This window comes from Mauremys reevesii, linkage group 1, assembly GCF_016161935.1.
Source record: "Mauremys reevesii isolate NIE-2019 linkage group 1, ASM1616193v1, whole genome shotgun sequence".
NCBI classification, from domain to species: domain Eukaryota; kingdom Metazoa; phylum Chordata; order Testudines; family Geoemydidae; genus Mauremys; species Mauremys reevesii.
Window position 1 is genome coordinate 25,417,877 of NC_052623.1, and position 17,944 is coordinate 25,435,820.

The following is a 17,944-nucleotide window of genomic DNA, read 5'->3' on the forward strand; positions in this document are numbered from 1 at the left end:
GCTCAACACGCTTTTGGGAGATTCTGACTCACCATGTGAATTCTCTAACTGTGAAACCACTTAGTCAGACAAGATGGGAGTGTTGCACTGATGCTTTGAAGCCTCTTCACTATGAACTTGGAAACATTTATGATGCCCTAATTGAAATTTCTGATGATACTACCGTTTACTGGATCATCTGGTAATATGGCACGTTCAGATGCAGAAGCTCTTGCAAATGGCCTTTCCAAGTTCAAATTTGTGACTTCACTCATTTTGTGGTATAATATCCTTTTTGAGATTAACCTCACTAGTAAGCAGCTTCAGGAAAAGAACTTGAACATACATTCTGCTATTCAAAAACTGCAGCAAACTAAAAATATTCTGGAGGAATTCAGAAGTGATGAAGGGTTCAAAAGAACACTGGTACATTCTCTTGGGCTTGCTGAAGAAATAGACTTTCCGACAGAATTTGAACCACAGCCAGTTCGCATTCGGCAAAAGAAACATTAGTTTTCATATGAAAGACGAGAGACACCTATTCAGAACCCAAAACAAAGGTTCAGGGTGAATTTCTACTTCACGGTCCTTGATACTGCTATTCACTCGGTTGACAAAAGATTTCAACATAGGTAGAAGCTAGAGTCAGTATTTGGCTTTCTATATGATATCCATAGCTTGCAAAAGAAAACAGCAAAACAGATAAGATAATTTTGTATAAAACTGGAGTCGGCATTGACTCAGGAAAATTCAAAAGACACTGATGCTACAGATTTGTGAAGTGAGCTTCAGGCTTTTTCAAGACGACTTAGGAAACATTCCACTCCTGAAGAAGTGCTGAAGTTTGTTTGTGTGGACAGGAAAGAAAGTGTGTTATAACCATGTGAGGTAAATGAGAGTTAAAATACAGTCCTCTACCATGCTTACAACAGATTCTGTTCTAACAGGGTTAAAAGTTCTTAGAATATAGCACACTCACAAACGTGTTTCACCATCTCATATAGATATGGTTATTTCAGTAGTGTAGACAGGACCCTAAAATTAGCTCCCCCAGGAGTACATGCACTAAGGGGAAGAATGTCTAATCAAGAGTCATAGTGTACCTTCTCACAGAAATGTCCATGTGGGAATATCAGGTTCTCCTCATAGTTTCATTCAAAACTAACTGTTCAGCATATTCATAAATGATCTGGAAAAGAGGGTTAACAGTGAGGTGGCAAAATTTGAAGACAATACAAAAATACCCAAAATAGTGAAGTCCAAAGCTGACTGCAAAGAGTTACAAAGGGATCTTACAAAACTGGGTGACTGGGCCACAAAATGGCAGATGAATATCAATGCTGATAAGTACAAAGTAATGCACATTGGAAAAAAATAATCTCAACTACACATACATAATAATGGGGTCTAAATTAGTTGTTACCATTCAAGAAGGAGATCTGGGAGACATCATAGATAGGTTTCTGAAAACATCCACTCAATGTGCAGGGACAATCAAAAAAGCTAACAGACTTTTAGGAACCATTCAGAAAGGGACAGATAAAACAGAAAATATCATAATGCCACTATATAAATCCATAGTATGCTCATGCCTGGAATACTAGATGCAGTTCTGGTTGCCACATCTCAAAAAAGATATATTAGAATTGGAAACGGTATGGAGAAGGGCAACAGAAATGATATGGGTAAGGAACAGCTTCCATATGAGGAGAAATTAAAAGAACGGGACTGTTCAGCTTAGAAAAGAGATGACTAAGGGCAGGGGCAGCTCTAGGAATTGCGCCGCCCCAAGCAGGGCGGCAGTCGCCGGTCCTGCAGCTCCGGTGGACCTCCTGCAGACATGCCTGCGGAGGGTCCGCCGGTCTCGCGGCTCCGGTGGACCTCCTGCAGGCATGCCTGCGGATGCTCTACCGGAGCCGCGGGACCAGCGGACCCTCCGCAGGCATGCCTGCGGGAGGTCCACCGGAGCCGCCTGCCGCCCTCCCCCGGCATGCTGCCCCAAGCACGCGCTTGGCGCGCTGGGGTCTGGAGCCGGCCCTGACTAAGGGGGTATATGATAGAGGTCTATACAATCATGAATATTATGGAGAAAATAAAGTGAATAGGGAAGTGTTATTTACCCTTTCACATAACCAGAGATCACCTGATTAAATTAATAGGCATGCCTTAAAGGGCTAGCCAGCCTATGATAGATAGAAATAAAAAAAAGGTAATGACTAGAGATGATCAGAAAATGGAATTTCTGTTCCACGGGAAAGTTGAAATGTCAAAATTTCTAATTAAAGATTTTGTTTCAGTGTCAAATCTTTTCATTTCAATAATGTAAAAATGTTATGGTTCATTAATGCTGAAATGTTGCAATGTAAAATATGACATATAATGTATTATATAAAATAAGCATAATGTATTAATATATTTTAATATGGTGTAAAAGTAGAAATGAAAATGATCTAAAGAATTAAGCAGAAACAACATTTTTTTACCTTATCCACACTAAATGTTTCAACATTATAAAAATGAGTGGGAAAATGAAACCTTTTGACTATTTCCCTGCAACATTTTTTACAAACTTGATGCCTTTCAATTTTGACTCAGTAGCATACTCAACATTCAAACGTCCCCCAAAGCACAAATTCAAAATGGGGTTCCATCCATGTAACTTTGAGATGTTTCCAATGTGGCCCTTTTTTCAATCCACTCAAAATATCTATTCATTCCTAACCCACGCCACCCTCTCCACTCCTGATGGCCCTTCCTCACATCTTGGAGGACAACTCTTCCCCTTGCAACAGCAATAGCTCATTCAAGGCCCCCTGGATTCTTGTGCCCCAAAGCACTGTTCTGAAGTTTGCAGTCTCACAGTTAGAAACTGAACTAAAAGCATCATCAGTAAATACAGGATAGACTACTGTGGTGCCTATCTGTTCTGTCCTGTGCTCATCTAACCACCGGTGTTTTCCTCTAAGCCTTTAACCTCAATGTGAAGAGAAGAGCTGTCCAGGGAAAATGTGAATTACTTATGCCTTCTTGCTGAAACCATGAGTGGTGTTAGTAGAGCCTCGTTTGATCGAATGGATTTGTACAGACAGTTTCTGTAGCTACACAGATTCTTGCCCAGGAAAATGTCATTTGACTGGTCATAGGTAATGCAGAAAAGCCAAAAATATTTACATGCACAGCTGGGAGTTCCATAGAAGTCCCAAGGGGAAAAGTATGTTGGCTTGACCCCCTCCCCATCCTCCCAAGAGTCAAAAAAAAGTTATCAAAGATGAATGACGGGCTGCTTTTGATTCAAGAAGGAAGGTGTACAGTGAGATATCACAGAGATCACTCTCAGACCATATTTTTATAAATATTTATTAAATATTTCTATTAACAATCTGGATGACAATGCAAATAGCACAGCAATTAAACAAACAGATGGTGCTAAATTGAAAGATATAACTCATAGCAGTGAAGACAGAAATAATAAGATGGGATGTTAAGTGTTCTGAGATTGGAGAAGAGAATATACTGACAATTCTGGACTGACAAGAGCATGGACAAGTGAATCCAACAGGTCTTTTCCCATCTGGGATTTTGTTAGCCTTCAGCCTTGGGTCATGGTTGTTGGCAATCTGTCTTGTAAAGATGAATCATTCATAATCAGAAATCAGCAATTTCTTTTCAGTCTGAAGATTTAGTTTTTGGTATCTCTGACATTTCCTACAGAATGTTAGTTTTCTTTTTAAAAATAAATGTCTAATACATCTGCTTGCAAAGCTGAACTTCAAACTGGGAAAGAACCAATGCAGCACTCTCACAGAACTGGTCAGCACACCGATTTTGGATCAGTTTGCTACTTCCTAGTGCTGACACACTTGCTTGTCTACACTACATAGGACAGTCAGGAAAATTAATACAAACTAATTTTTAAATTGGATTAGTTAAACTACATTAAGCTTCTATGTGGATGTTGTTATTCAGGCCCCTTAATGCCTTAATTTGATTTAACAGTGAATTAAGATAAATCAAATTAAGGTCACTTTAATTCTGAATAATAGCATCCACACAGGGGTTTAATGAGGTTTAATTACTCCACTTTAAATTCATACACACACACACGTGCAGATCCTGCTGTTGAGTACTAAAGGTTTCTAGGTTATGACTACACTGGAGTGTTTACAACACCACAGCTGCACTGATGCAAACTCTCAAGTGTAGCCGCTCTAAGCTGATGGGAGAAAGCTCTTCTGTTGACTTAATTAATCCACCCCCAATGAGCGGCGGTAGCTATGTTGGCGGGAGAAGCTGACATAGCGCTGTACACACCAGCACTTAGGTCAGTGTAACTTATTTCACTCAGAGGATGGCTTATTTACACCTCAGAGCAACTTAAGTTATACCGACATAAGTGGTAGAATAGATATAGCCTCAGTGAACTTTAATGTAATACTGGCCTGGTCAACACTAGAAAATTAGGTTGGTTTAACTATTGCCCAGGTGAAAAATCCATAGAAAAATCTACACCCCTGAGCACTGTAGTTAAGATAACCTATTCATGTAGAATTCTTCCAATGACCTAGCTACCACCTCTTGGAGAGGGGGATTACCTACGCCAATGAGAGAAACCCTCCCCTCAGCGTAGGTAGTGTCTACACTACACTTAAGCACTACAGCCAAGGGCGGCAAGCCTGCCTAAAAGTGGGGGAGCTGCTCTTGATCCCTGCACCCCAGGCAAGTGGAGGGTCCACGGCAGGTGCCCCACAGCTGCCCGGACTCCCCGGTCAGGCTCCAGCTGCCAGCCTGACTGGGGGAAGTAGGATCTTGGGGGAAAGAGGAAGGGGGGGGGGCGTGGCCCCTGCTGAAAATTGGATGGGCCAGGCCCGTTCACTTTCAAAAAGTGGGAGGGCCATGGCTCTGGCTCCCTGGCCCCTCTATTCCGGTGCCACTGACTGGCACTGCTGTAGTGATTTAAGTGTAGACAAGCCCGTTGTTTCAAATAGCACAGCTGCATGGTCTACTACAAGGACAAATTAATGTACAACACATTAGTGTACTTTCGAAAACACTCCCCCTTAGAGCCATAGGCGGCAGGTTATATATGTTTGCGGTGCTCGAGCACCAGGAATATTCAGGGCTGGGGGCCCTGCTCCAGCAATATTTGGACCTGGGTCTCTCCCCCGGCCCAGCCTGGATCGGGCCCGGCCCCCGCGGGTCTCCTCCTCCGCCCCGCCGCGTCCCTGCCTGACAGAAAGCAGCGCAGCACCTCTCCCCTGCCTGCTTCTGCTGCTGAAGTAGAACGGCTCCCAGCAGAACTGCTGTCTGCTGCCCCAGGGTCCTAGCGCCCACCATCCGGTACTGGCAAGGCAGGCTGCGCTTACCCTGCCCTTCGACCCTACCCCGAGCCTCTCCAACACCCCAAACCCCTCATCCCCCCACACCCTAATCCTCTGCCTCAGCCATGAGCCCCCTCCCATCATGAATCCCTCATCCTCAGCCCCAACCCTCATCCCCCTGCACCCTGATCCTCTGCCCCAGCCCTGAGCCCCCCCACATCATGAATCCCTCATCCTCAGCCCCGCAGCCCTCGCCCCACACTCCAACCCTCTGCCCTAGCCCTGAGTCCCGTCTTGCATCATGAATCCCTCATCCTCAGCCCCACAGCCCTCACCCCTGCACTCCCTCCTATCCCCAAACTCCCTCCCAGAGCATGCAGCCCCTCCCCTTTCCCACACACCCCTTCCCACCCCCAAACTCCCTCCCAGAGCCTGCACCTCTCACCCCTTCCTACACCCCCAGCCCAGAGCCTGCACCCAAACTCCGTACCAAAGCCTGCACCCCTCACCTCCTCCTGCACACCCATCCCCTGCCCCAGCCCGGAGCCTGCACCCAGCACCCAAACTCCATCCCAAAGCCTGCACCCTGCACCCCTCCTGCACCCTAATCCCCAGCCCAGGACCTGCACCCCAGACCTCCCCCCCAAACCCCTCCCAGAGCCTTAGGCAGGTGGGGGCGGAGTTGGGGGGGGGGGTCTGGGCACCACCAAAATTTCTACAAACTTGCCACCCATGTTTAGAGCGCATTACCCCACCGTGTAGATAAGCCCTTTCATTAATTCAGGTTAATTTTCCAGAGTGTCCCCAGGTACTTGTTTACAATTATATATTGGTTTAGCTTCCACTGATTTATCAAAATTAGTAGGGGTTTGTACTGATGTAATTAAATTGATTTAAAACAGTTTTGGAGACAAGTCCTCACTAACTTTGCAGACAATCGGAGGGTGTGAACTACCTTATTCATCTCAATGAACATCCTATTCATTATGTCAATTTAAATGTCTTTTATATAAAAGCAGACACATTCAGCTAATGGATGGTCTATTCACAGTGGATGTTCCATTCCCTTGAAAGGCCATTGCACTAAAATAAGACTGCAAATTACAAAAGGTTGTAGACCTGTCGCGGAGCTGGGGTCAGTGTTTATATGGGATCTTCCAGCTACTAAAACCTTCAGTCAGGTCTCAGGAGAAGCCCACAAATCAAACTCCACTCAAAATGCTGAAACACTACTATTCACCCACAAATTCACAAGCACTTCTACCAAAAAGCTCCTATATTCCCCAGAACATGCCTCCCACCCACACTAATCTTGCCTCCATAGTTACATTTCCTCAGCAGTCCTGGAAAACTGGATGGGATTCCCCTCATCTCTGCCTTTCGCTTGGCTATAAGTTACTTCAAAGGACCATGAGATACTTTTCCCCCAAAACCGATTAGACTGCCTCACAGCGCTCCTAGGTCCTGCTGACCCGATGGAGTCACAGACCAGGTCAAGAAGCAAAACCCATGTTTCTTGCATAGCAGTGCAGGGCACTAACTATAGCGTAGTGCACCGTACCATTAGTCAGGCTTTTGAGTATTGAAATAACTGACATTGTCAACTCCAAATACAAACAGCTGTGATTATGAAAACAAATTGCATACTCACTGTATGAATTTCATTCAGATTAAATCAGGTGCTTAGATCTAGAAGTAAGATACGTTAGTTATACGAGTTTGTTGTTGCTTGAATTTAATGTAATCAGTTTCAAACATTTAGGGCCAGGTAAAGGGTCATCAGAGGCAAAAAAGCTAAGAGAGAATAAATGTGAAGGAAGCTGCAAAGTGGCCTGGCTGACAGGGGATATAGTCAGGCCACTAAGGAATGTGAGGCTTCAATGGAGTCTTGATATGAGTTTAAAGCTTCCCCCCCTCTTGGTAGGAACTCCAAGGGAAAGCAGTGGGGGAAACACTATCTGCCTCCCTTAGGGAAAATTCCACTCCAGAGCCGGGGGCTTAACTGGCATAGAGAGGTAATGAGCACCCCTCTGAACCATTTTTTAAAAAATCTAGTCCATGCAGTAAAGTTTGTTACTTCTACATCACACTTCTTCAAATATGTCAAACACATTATTTATCTTCAATAATGTTTTAACACTTAACCAGTTAAGAGTTACCTGACTGAAAAACAAGAACAGGATTATTTCTGAATGCATACGGATCACCATTTATTCACTTGCCTATGTCCAAAACAGACCAAAATAATTTTACTAAACTTTCCAAGAAAATTAAACTCAGGCATAAAAGGTGAGAAATTTCAACTACAGTATGTAAACATTTCAGAAGCATCTAAGGGCAGGTCTACATGACAGCCAGGATCAACACTCTGAGATTGATCCACCGGCGGTTGATTTAGCGGTCTAGTGAACACCCGCCAAATCGACAGCAGATCGCTCTCCAATCGACCCCTGTACTCTATCCTTGACAAGAAGAGTAAGGTAAGTCGAAGGGAGGGTTTCTCCCATCGACCCCCCACAGTGTAGACCCCATGGTAACTCGACCTAAGGTACATCGACTATGTGAATAATGTAGCTGGAGTTGCGTAGCATAGGTCGACTTATCGCGGCAGTGTAGGCATAGCCTAAGATCAGGGACTTCTCATCCATAAGCATAGTAGTATTGCATGTGTGGTGCTGTAACATCTGTACCACCCATCAACACTTCTTTAGCTAGTCAAGTTTTGCTGTATTCTCTGACCTGGTATACACTGCAAAGCTAGGTTGACATAAACGGTCTTCCATTGTCCTAGGTATACATGTGTTTATACTTAAATTTGTTTCCCACCAATGCACACACCCTGTTGTATGAGAATTGATTCGCTTATGGGCTGTTCTCGCAGTTTCTTTACAATCATTTACGGCGCCGTTATTACGGTAAAAGGCGATCTGGAAAAGAGAGATTGTTCAACTAAAACAGGGACAATTGCAGGGCGTGTGCAGCACCTCTGGCCAGCCTGAAGGGCAGTTGGGATTAGTGCCACATGGAAGCAGTGTAGGCGCTACCCCAACCTGCCTGGGCTATGAAAGAACAATAGGACAGAGCAGGCTGTATTGTCTGTGTCTCCCTCATCACACAGGATGTTGTTGGGATAACAGCATGTCTAGCACATACTTGGCTGTCTTTATTGGTGTTGTTTGCACGCCACCAGGCTCGAGGGTGGTTAAATAGGCCTCAGACCAGCCCGAGTTGCTATGCCAACAGCTGAGCGAATGGACAAGCCAATAGGAAACTAGGTCTCGGATCGTACACAGCGCTTAACGAGGCAGTTGAAGGAAACTAGGGGTGTAGGCGGTGGAGTTACGTGGAAGGAGCAATCATAATTTAGAACGTCGGAGAAAGGCGGGCTTACAAAGGAGAGCCAATCAAAATGAAAACCAATAAAGAGAGGCGGGGTTAAAAACCACAACGAATCAGGAGGGAGGGAAGAAATAAATCAACCAATTGTAACTCAGAGCGACGAAGGGGATCCGGGTTTTACAGCGAGGACCAATCAGGAGAAGAAAGAGCCAATCACAAACAGCTACGGCGATAGGGAACCAATCAGAAAAAGCGAGGACTAAGAGTGAGCCAACCAGAGCACAGTAAGGGAACAAAAGGGGCTTCCCAAGCGCCCGCCCCCCTCCCCTTAGAACAATTTCACATGACGCAACGGTTGGAGGAAGAAGAAGTTCGCGAGTCAGAGCCGCCGCCATTTTGTGTGTGTGAGACTGAGACGGAGGCGGCTGGGGAGGCGGCAGTAGCACGAGCGGCGGCGGCGGCACCACCAGCAGCGGGAGCCCCGGCCCGGAGGATGCGGTAGAAGATCTCGAAAGCATCGGGGAGGGGCGGCGGCAGCAGCGGCGGGGGATCGCGGGGAGGGGGCTCTCGGTCGGTGGGTCGGGTCCTGGCGCGGGCCCCGGTGCGAGGAGAATGTCGGGCCCGGAGAGCAGCGCTGGCGGCGCCGAGACCCGGGAGGACGCGTGCCGCGATTACCAGTCGTCGCTGGAGGACCTGACGTTCAACAGCAAGCCGCACATCAACATGCTGACCATCCTGGCCGAGGAGAACGTGCCCTTCGCCAAGGACATCGTCTCCCTGATCGAGGCGCAAATCGCCAAGGTTTTTATATTCCACCGACTACTACTCCTACCTATACTGCTGGGGGGCCAGGCCGGGGGGCAGCGTGTGTGTGCGAGGGGAGACAGGGAGACCCGGGGCGGGGGGGCTGGGGGAGGCGGGGATAGCAGGAATGGAGGCGGGGTGGGGGCGACAGACAGGTGACTGCCCCTGGGGTGGGGGGGCAGGACAGGACAGGAGCGGGACTGGGGGTTTGAGGAAGGGACGGATCGGAGCAGACAGGAGTCCAGGAGGGGCGTGGGGCGGGCGGCTTCGGGGAGTCTGGGCAGGGGTTCCGGGGCCAGCAGCAGGGGAGTTCGGGGCCGAAGGGCCCGGGGGAGGCAGACGGGGAGCCACAGTGCCAAACGCGGACAGGGAGCGAGGCTCATTCTCCACACGAAGTAGAGGCCCCTTCCGGGCAGCGGGGAGCAGCCCCCGACACTAGCGTGCTGCCGAGCAGGGGGGGTGATTGTGACAGGGAGTCCGGGGAGGGTTCGGGAATCGCCCCCCGCAGCCGCTCGGAGCGGAGCATGGATATTGGGAACGAAGGCCCGTGTAAATCCGAGACACAACATGGCGGCCTGGCAGCGACCGGGCGGTAGGACCACCTCGCCCTGCAGCCGGGATCCCCTGGCCGTGGGGGTGATATTCAGTGTCTCTGTTTTGACGCTTAAACCCACCCATCAGTTCAGTCATTTGTAGTGTAATTATAACGTCCTGGGGCGGGTGGAGCGGGGGACAAAAAATGTAGCTTTTTTTCTGGGTAGTTTAAATAAAAATAGATCAGACCTAAGATTTCCCGTTTCTTAGATACTAAAGGCAGCTCCCTCGTAGCTTTAAACACAGGGCGATTATTCCCCCTTTTTCTTTTTGAGACATCCGGGGTGGGGGAGGGAATCTGCCCTGAGGAAGAAAAGTTTATTTAGGCAGGGCAAGGGCGAACATCTGTTCTGGTTAGAGAAGTGTGTGTGGGGGTGATGGGGTTGTTTCCTTAGAGAAGTTTATTTTGGCGTGGGGAGGCTGTTCAGGCTATAGGCGATCTGCTCTGACTAGAAGCTTAGTGTGGTGGTGGGGGGGGTGTAATCTAACTTGGTTAGAGAAGCTTATTGGTCAGGGCAGGGGAGAAGAAATGCAGCTCCTAGGATCCTAACATGGCGCCTGAGAGCACATGATACAAAGGAGTAAAAGGATGCTCCCTCAAAGCCCAACCCAGGCAGTTGCTGACATCCGTCAGCCATGGGCACATAGGGGTTTTACATTTTTTAGCTGAGGATTTTAACTAGCCCTGAAGTTAATTCCAGTAAAATAGCTCCTTTTCATCCCCCACCCCAATCAACACAACACCCTCTTTCTCCCCTGTTCCTTCCACTGTTAGGTGGACTAGCGCTTTTGTATTGTGGCTTTAAATTGAGGTTTATCGTAGGGAAAATTGTAAAATTTATATGGGGAAGAGAAAGGCCTCTAAAGTTATTTATGTTTAATCTGTCTTTCAGTCAGAGCAGGATGGCTTCCTTCAGTGGGTTCTCCAGACCCTTGTCCAGACTAGTTCTAAATGTCTTCAGGGGCTGGGCTTTGCCTTTTCTTTGGGGAGGTGATTTCACAATCTAATAGATTTCATCATTATATCTAATACGGGGCAATGGATGTGCATATTAAATGATTTGTCATAAATACCAATGCTGTGAATTTTTTCATTTTTGGGTGGTTTTAGAGACTCCCTGTTTTTTAAAGATGTTTTAAATCCTGTATCTTCGGTTAGTTTTGCCTAGTTACTGTTAGTGACTCTGGTTATATAAGGCAAGTTTTTAGTTCTTCCTGGGAAATTGACCTCCTTTACTAAGCCACTTAAAAAAAAAAAAAAAGTGTTGCCTGGAGACAGTTTCTGTTCAGTGTAAAACTGAGTGGTTTGCTTTACATTTTAATAAATGGTTTTGAACTGTGTGACTGGTATTATAAAATTTGTAAATAAAATGTATGAAATATGTATTTGTCTTTTTATTTACCATTGTTTAGTGCAGAATCTGTTTCCAAAATCATTATTATTTACATGGTTATTTGTTAAGTGTTTAAAAGTGACATGACTGGGGGTTCAGATATCAAAATGAGTTTAAGGTTCATATCCTTCAGAAAACTAATTCCCCCCCCCCCCACATCTTCAGCAACAAATTTCATACATTAATTGAAAGAGAACAGCAAGCATTCTGTGATGAAGGCCAAACCCCTCTATGCAAACAAGCTTATAGTTAGTATCCTTCAATGTTGTTCTTATTATGCTGAGCTACCTGGGCTTTTGGGTAGTGTCTTGTGGTATCTTTCAGCTAATAGAGTTCTGTGCTGTATTCTAACTGTATTGGCATCTGAAAACCAAAGTACATTCCAAACTAGGATTCACTTTTGTGGTTAATGGAGTACTTGATAACTATATTGACCTAATAAACACTTCCGGAAATGAAGACTTAAAAATTCCAGCCTTATCTAAGCCCTGGTTCTTAAAATGTAATACCTGAATGACTGAAGTATTCAGCGTTGGGTTTGCTATATAACTCCTCTAAATTACATGAGTCAGTGCTAAAACAGGCTGACTTCCTTACCAGATTGAAGTACTTCCACGTGCGATTACTTCACAACCTGGTGTGTAATGCAAGTGATCGTTATAACACTTTTTAAAATGACTTTGCTACTAGTTTAAATGGATCCAGAAGATCTCAGACTTTAAGCATAGCTGAGTATATTGAGCCTGTGTGCAAACACACTCAGTGGTGAAATGGAAAAATGTATAGCTCCTGCTGTATAAGTAGCTCTTGGGGAATAAGGGCTGGTCAGACAGCTGTGTGTGTTTCACTGAAATCTGACTTTGATTATAATCTTCCTGTTTTCTTTTTAAACAAGGCATTCAGAATTAAAAACAGTTTTTTAATAAGCTACCTTAAGAAGAAACCAAAACCATCCCAGCCATTTGAATATCAAGCAGCATTGGACACTTAGTCTTTGGCTTACTAAGGCCAGAGGTGTATCTGTTTCACACAATATTGTATTCGCTCATATTTAAAGTTCAGCTAGTGTTAAAATATGCACATTTTCAATACCCTGATTAGGGAGTGTACTGATGATGTAAGCCATATTGTGCATTTACCACAGTTTTTATGTTTTAACTGCACCTTCCTAATACATATTAAGACATGCCATCTACTAATTTAATTTTTCACTATGTATACAAATTAGCGTAGGCCACTACCATATTGAATATTTACCTATGTTTAATAAGAAATTACCCCTTATTTGCCTCTTCGAGCACACTTCAGGTGATGGTAGTGGAATGGTTTGAAAATGTAAATAAAAATACATTTAAGAGTGAAAACACAACATAGTTTGGCTCTGATTTACCCATATACAAGACTGTAGACTCAAAGTGACCTATATTAATTTTGTCTGCAGTTTTCTTAAGCCACTCTAATGGGAAAGGTACTAAATATAAAACTGTAAAGCAAGAGCACTTCCACATGCTTGTCTGGACAATGGGTTTTATGAAGTGAGGTATCATTAATGATTTATGGACCCATTGGACAACCCAGTCTAAACTTAGCTATGAGTAAATATACTGACTTTTATACCTGGACTTGTGGGATGGCAGATGGGAAAAGTTTTGTCAATGGATGTTCCTGTGGAAGAGGAGCACAGTTAACACAACATGTGGCTTTTATGTTGTCCTTTCAACAAGTCTGTGTACCTGCTGATGCTTTCTGGAAGTTTGCTGTGCCCTCTGCTTGTGAAAGCCAATGGTAGACATTAAAATTAATTTTGGGGGGTTAGGCCAACAAGGCTTCATTTGCTTTGGAAGCTGCTGTACCAATCTCAACACCACCACACTAGTCCTACTGCACAAAGTCGGTACCAATCTTGTGTATGAACTTAAAAATAAAATTCCTGCTCCTTTGACAATGGAGAGTCCAGAGTTTGAAGACTACCTTCCGTGAAAATCTTGGTTTCCAGACAAGCTCATCCGCACTCCCATGACCAACCTCATAGCTGAATTTTTTTTGGGTTTAGAACTTCTTGTTTTAGCTGCATGTTTTGCATACATCTCGAAAAGCCGACTGAACTACAACTGCTATAGGAGGCTGAGACTCCTCACGTTCGTTTGGATTGAAGTGAAGTAACTTTAGTCTATTCCAAATGTAGGTTACAAAAAGACTGTCGTATTCAACATATAATCTACATCTACGGAGTTAAATTTTTGGGGCCTTTCTGCTAGAAGTCTGAATTCTGTTAATGTGAAATCTAGATAAACAGCTTTAAGTTGATACAAGTCACAATTATTAGAAGTTCCAGCACTAGCTAATAGTGGTTTCATGTTAATTTATAATCTATCAAATGTACCTGAAACAGTTACATTCAAAACACTTAATAGTAACACTGGTGTGCTAATTTTTTTCCCCTCAAGTCATTTCATACACAAAGTTAAATAACTAAATGGTTTGGGTTTTTGTTTGGTAGACACACAGCATGGTACTTGTTGATGATAAACTTTCCAAGTTCAGTGTGTACAAAATAATCCTTTGATTTGTAGCGTCAGCCAAAAATAGAGACCTGTGTTTTTGGGATTGGTTATCCTTTAATCTTAGAAATGTTTATATGTGTTTGTTATACTAAACTTCTCAGTTTCTTCTTATTACTTCAGGCTCCTTCTACAGAGAAGCTCCCTGTTATGTATCTTATGGATTCCATTGTCAAGAATGTTGGAAGAGAGTATCTTACTGCATTTACTAAAAACCTAGTTGCAACATTTATTTGTGTATTTGAAAAGGTACATATGCTTTCAGAAAAGTTCTGTAGTCTAATCAAAGTTGTCTCCTGTATAAATAAATATTTGCCTTTCAGTGTTGAGTTTTCTTGCATGGTGAAGTATAACAATGAATGTTGTTTAATTTGTCTTTTACTACACTGTTATGTATCAAAAAAGAAAAGCTGTTAGAAGTACCTAAGATAGAGGTTATCAACTCATGGTAATTATCAAGTGAAGTTTTGCTAAATTAACATACTTCTAGGGTGAAAACATTATCTAAGTTATCTCACTAGAGAAGTTCATATTAGCATTTTTTTTCTGTCATGTAATATAACACTTATCTGGTAAGATCTATTTCTGTAGTACAAGTTAATTTATTTTAAATGGTTGTTTTGATTTTTTTTGGTTTGTTTTTGTTTTTTTCTAAAGCTAGTGAATGCCCTTTCTGCAAAGAAAGTACTTAGATGTTATTCTCACTTTTTTTTTTAACGAGGGCGATTATTTTTGCCTTTTGTAGCTAAAGTTGACTTTATTGTTCATTTTAACTTTTTTGCACCGGAGTCGCAAAAATGAGTGCTTAACTATGAAGAATGCAAGTCCGTGACACATTCACATTCTTTTAGTGGCCTGTGGTGAAAGGCTTTCTAAGAAAATAAAACTACTACGTTACAAATGAGTGTTTTGTTTCAGTCAATGTTGTACCCAAGTTATGGGTCCAATGCTGCAAACTCTTTGTTCATGTTTGTCATCCTTAATCACGAGAAATAATTGGGATTATGCTCCCAAGGAAGAAAGGCAAACCTGAGTAAAGTTTTTGAAGAACTAGGTCTTAATGGGTGTAAATCAAACTGGAAATTAGGTGGTTACCTTATGTAATTTTTGGCATATCAAGATAAAATAGCATCCCATAAGTTTAGCAGATAAAATTAATTAAACATTTTGGTGGATATTTAGCATTTTCTGTTCAGGTTTTACATCCCATTGAGGATCTCAGTGTTTCTTTTAACTCTTCAATTCATATGTATTTTTTTAAGTGTTAATTTTTACTTTGTGTGTGAATAGTTGAATAGATTGCATTGATGAATGTAGACTATTTAAAGGAACATTTCCAAGTTCTGTAAAGTCTTGTGAGTTAAACCATGATGATAGGTCACCAGTAACAGCTCTGTCTATGCTTTTCCAGTGCAGCAGAACCTAGAACTGTGGATTATAATTGACATTTCTGAGCTTCATAGGTTTACCATCCCTTACTTTGAACCACTCCCAATTATATTATGTTTTAATGCTTATTGAATACCTAAATACTAAATGGATATCTCATTTAATAGTTAAATTGGCATTAAAATGGATAGAAGCCAGTTGATACTATCTTGGATTCCAGTGTTAACATTGTTATAAATCTTGCTTATTAGTAAGATGGTCACTAGCAAGAGAAGTCAGATGTTCAGTTCTGTCCTTGCAGCTATTTTTGCTGTGAATTTCAAACTACTGTATTGAAGAAAAAATAGATCTGTCCTTTAAGGATCACAGAGTACACTATTGATGGGAATTCTTTGGAATGCTTCAATTTAGTTTGAAACTTAAAACAACCTTCCAAATTATAGTATGTCTTGTATCAATTTTTCTTGAAAAATTTAGCACCGCAGTAAAAATTGTCTAAAAAGCAAAAATATATTGGCTTAAATGACATGGACTATGGGACAGCTTTTGAGGTACATTGAGTTAAGGGTCTTCATATTATTAAAATGTATTAATTAAGCAAATAACACTTGTTGAATATTTTGAATACAAATTTCTAATTCACCTCGTAGGATATTTGAAACTATTGAAAGAGCTTATAAAAAATATAGATACACTAGAGATTTATCACTCTATAGTTTATGGATCCATGCCCTTATACAATTAAACAAAAACTTTAATTGACTTCTAGGTAAATTTATTTTTGCTACATTTATTCAAATAGTTTTCCAATGATATGTTGTTGCGCAAAAACAGCGTCAAAACATTGTGATGTAGAAGCCCAATGTCTAAATAATGACTTGAAAGCTCAGTAAATCAGAATATTTAGAAAGCTGTTCTCTGATTTGCTAGCAGTTTCCACTTTGTAAATATCTTTAGATTTATATATTGTATAGTTTTTTTGGCTGTCAGTATTTAAAATTTTTTTTTTTTTAACAGACATTGGGCAAAATTAAGAAATTTTAGCATCTTGATATACAAAATGAAAAGCCTGTTAAGGAGGATGGTAATATGCTATGAAACCCTCAAATGCCTTTCAAGCAGCAAATCCACATACACATTTGTGCTATTTTAAGGTTTTCATAGAATAACTGACATATGCTGTTCAGTTAAAACCTACATTGGACAGGTGCTGTACTTGGTGCTGTTGGTATATTTGTATATTTCTTAGAAAAATTGCCTAGTTCTGAATACTCAGCTGTGTTCATTAAAGATTTAACGAAAGGATAAAGTTTCCAGGTTAGTGCAGGTATAGAATAAAATATCTGAAATTATAAATTTTTTATACATGTGCTAAAGTTGTTTTATATTAACTTAACAAGCCATAGAATTGTTCTGTTGTTTTTAGGTGGATGAAAATACTAGGAAAAGTTTATTTAAATTACGCTCCACATGGGATGAAATTTTCCCTTTGAAGAAACTCTATGCCCTTGATGTCAGAGTCAACTCATTAGATCCTGCTTGGCCAATTAAACCTCTACCCCCAAATGTGAATACTTCTAGCATCCATGTGAATCCTAAGTTTTTAAATAAATCGGTAAGTTTTAATATGATTTCTGCATGAGCAGATGGTGATGCACAATTTTTGTTATTTACGTGTCCCATTTTGCTGACACTTTAAGCCATTATTAAAGAATTTTGAAGAAGTAGATGATCTGTATAGGTAGACAGGTAAGACAAAGTTCTCAATTATTTAAAGATTAATTGGGTTTATCTTTCACATGTCAAAATTGGAGTTTAAAACGCTGAATATTCATAGCCTATTTATAAATTGTATTAAATTATATTTTTTAAGCAATCACTGTTTGAAAATTTGAATTGCGCAACATTTTTAAATGTTCTAATTAATTTTTTCATGAAATTTAAAAACGAATTTATAGTTGGTAAATTGTAATACAAGTGAAATAAGGTATCCATTCAGCAGTTAAATGCGATTCGGTTACAATTTTGAACCTCTTCCACTTGTTTCTCCCTCCAAGAGTTGTAATGTCCTTAAAATTATTTTTTCTTTGTAGCCTGAGGAACCTCCTGCACCTACCTGTACAGTCAGTTCATCTGGTACCTCAACTCCTCCAGCTGTTCCTGAAATACAAAAGAATTTGACCCAAGAGCAACTAATAAGACAACAACTGCTGGCAAAACAAAAACAGTTGTTGGAACTTCAACAGAAAAAATTAGAGCTGGAGCTAGAGCAGACTAAAGCACAGTTGGTGAGTAGGGAGTTAGAGTTTTGTCATACATGGAGGATTTTATTTTGAACAAGACAAATGGATTTTTTTTGTTTTTTGAATTATTTATAAAACAGTATCTTGGCTGCACTGTTCGCTATATATGTAGTGGAACATGGCAGTTTTCTCCCTTTTGGGAAAGCCAAGTTGTCTTAGAATAAGGCCCTACTCCTGCAGTGGTATTTTCCAAAGAGGAGCTAATTGTAAAATTAGGGGCTTTAGGATTCAATATGTATTACTTCAAAATATCTTAGTGTTTT

General features: G+C 41.9%; 1 protein-coding gene and 1 long non-coding RNA gene across 4 annotated transcripts in view; one reads left to right on the forward strand and one right to left on the reverse strand.

The window, feature by feature from the left end:
• Positions 1 to 3,366: 3,366 nt before the first annotated feature.
• LOC120405207 lies at positions 3,367 to 8,668 on the reverse strand. Of its 2 annotated transcripts, none has more exons than XR_005598439.1 (3): positions 8,136 to 8,668; positions 6,949 to 6,986; positions 3,367 to 3,596 (listed from the first exon to the last, which is right to left on the reverse strand). It is a non-coding gene; the product is annotated as an uncharacterized LOC120405207 (long non-coding RNA). The 2 variants fall into 2 exon arrangements; XR_005598438.1 differs by having other exon boundaries at positions 3,367 to 3,600.
• A 297-nt stretch (positions 8,669 to 8,965) lies between these two features.
• Positions 8,966 to 17,944, forward strand: part of PCF11 (PCF11 cleavage and polyadenylation factor subunit) — a 30,953-nt gene continuing 21,974 nt past the window's right edge. Inside the window, exons 1-4 of one of the 2 annotated variants that reach the window (XM_039538607.1) lie at positions 8,966 to 9,437; positions 14,113 to 14,238; positions 16,805 to 16,993; positions 17,472 to 17,666. In XM_039538607.1, coding sequence (XP_039394541.1) covers positions 9,249 to 9,437; positions 14,113 to 14,238; positions 16,805 to 16,993; positions 17,472 to 17,666 — 699 coding nt within the window. In that variant the 5' untranslated portion in view covers positions 8,966 to 9,248. The remainder of the gene's footprint in view (positions 9,438 to 14,112; positions 14,239 to 16,804; positions 16,994 to 17,471; positions 17,667 to 17,944) is intronic. The other variant, XM_039538598.1, reaches the window with a different exon arrangement.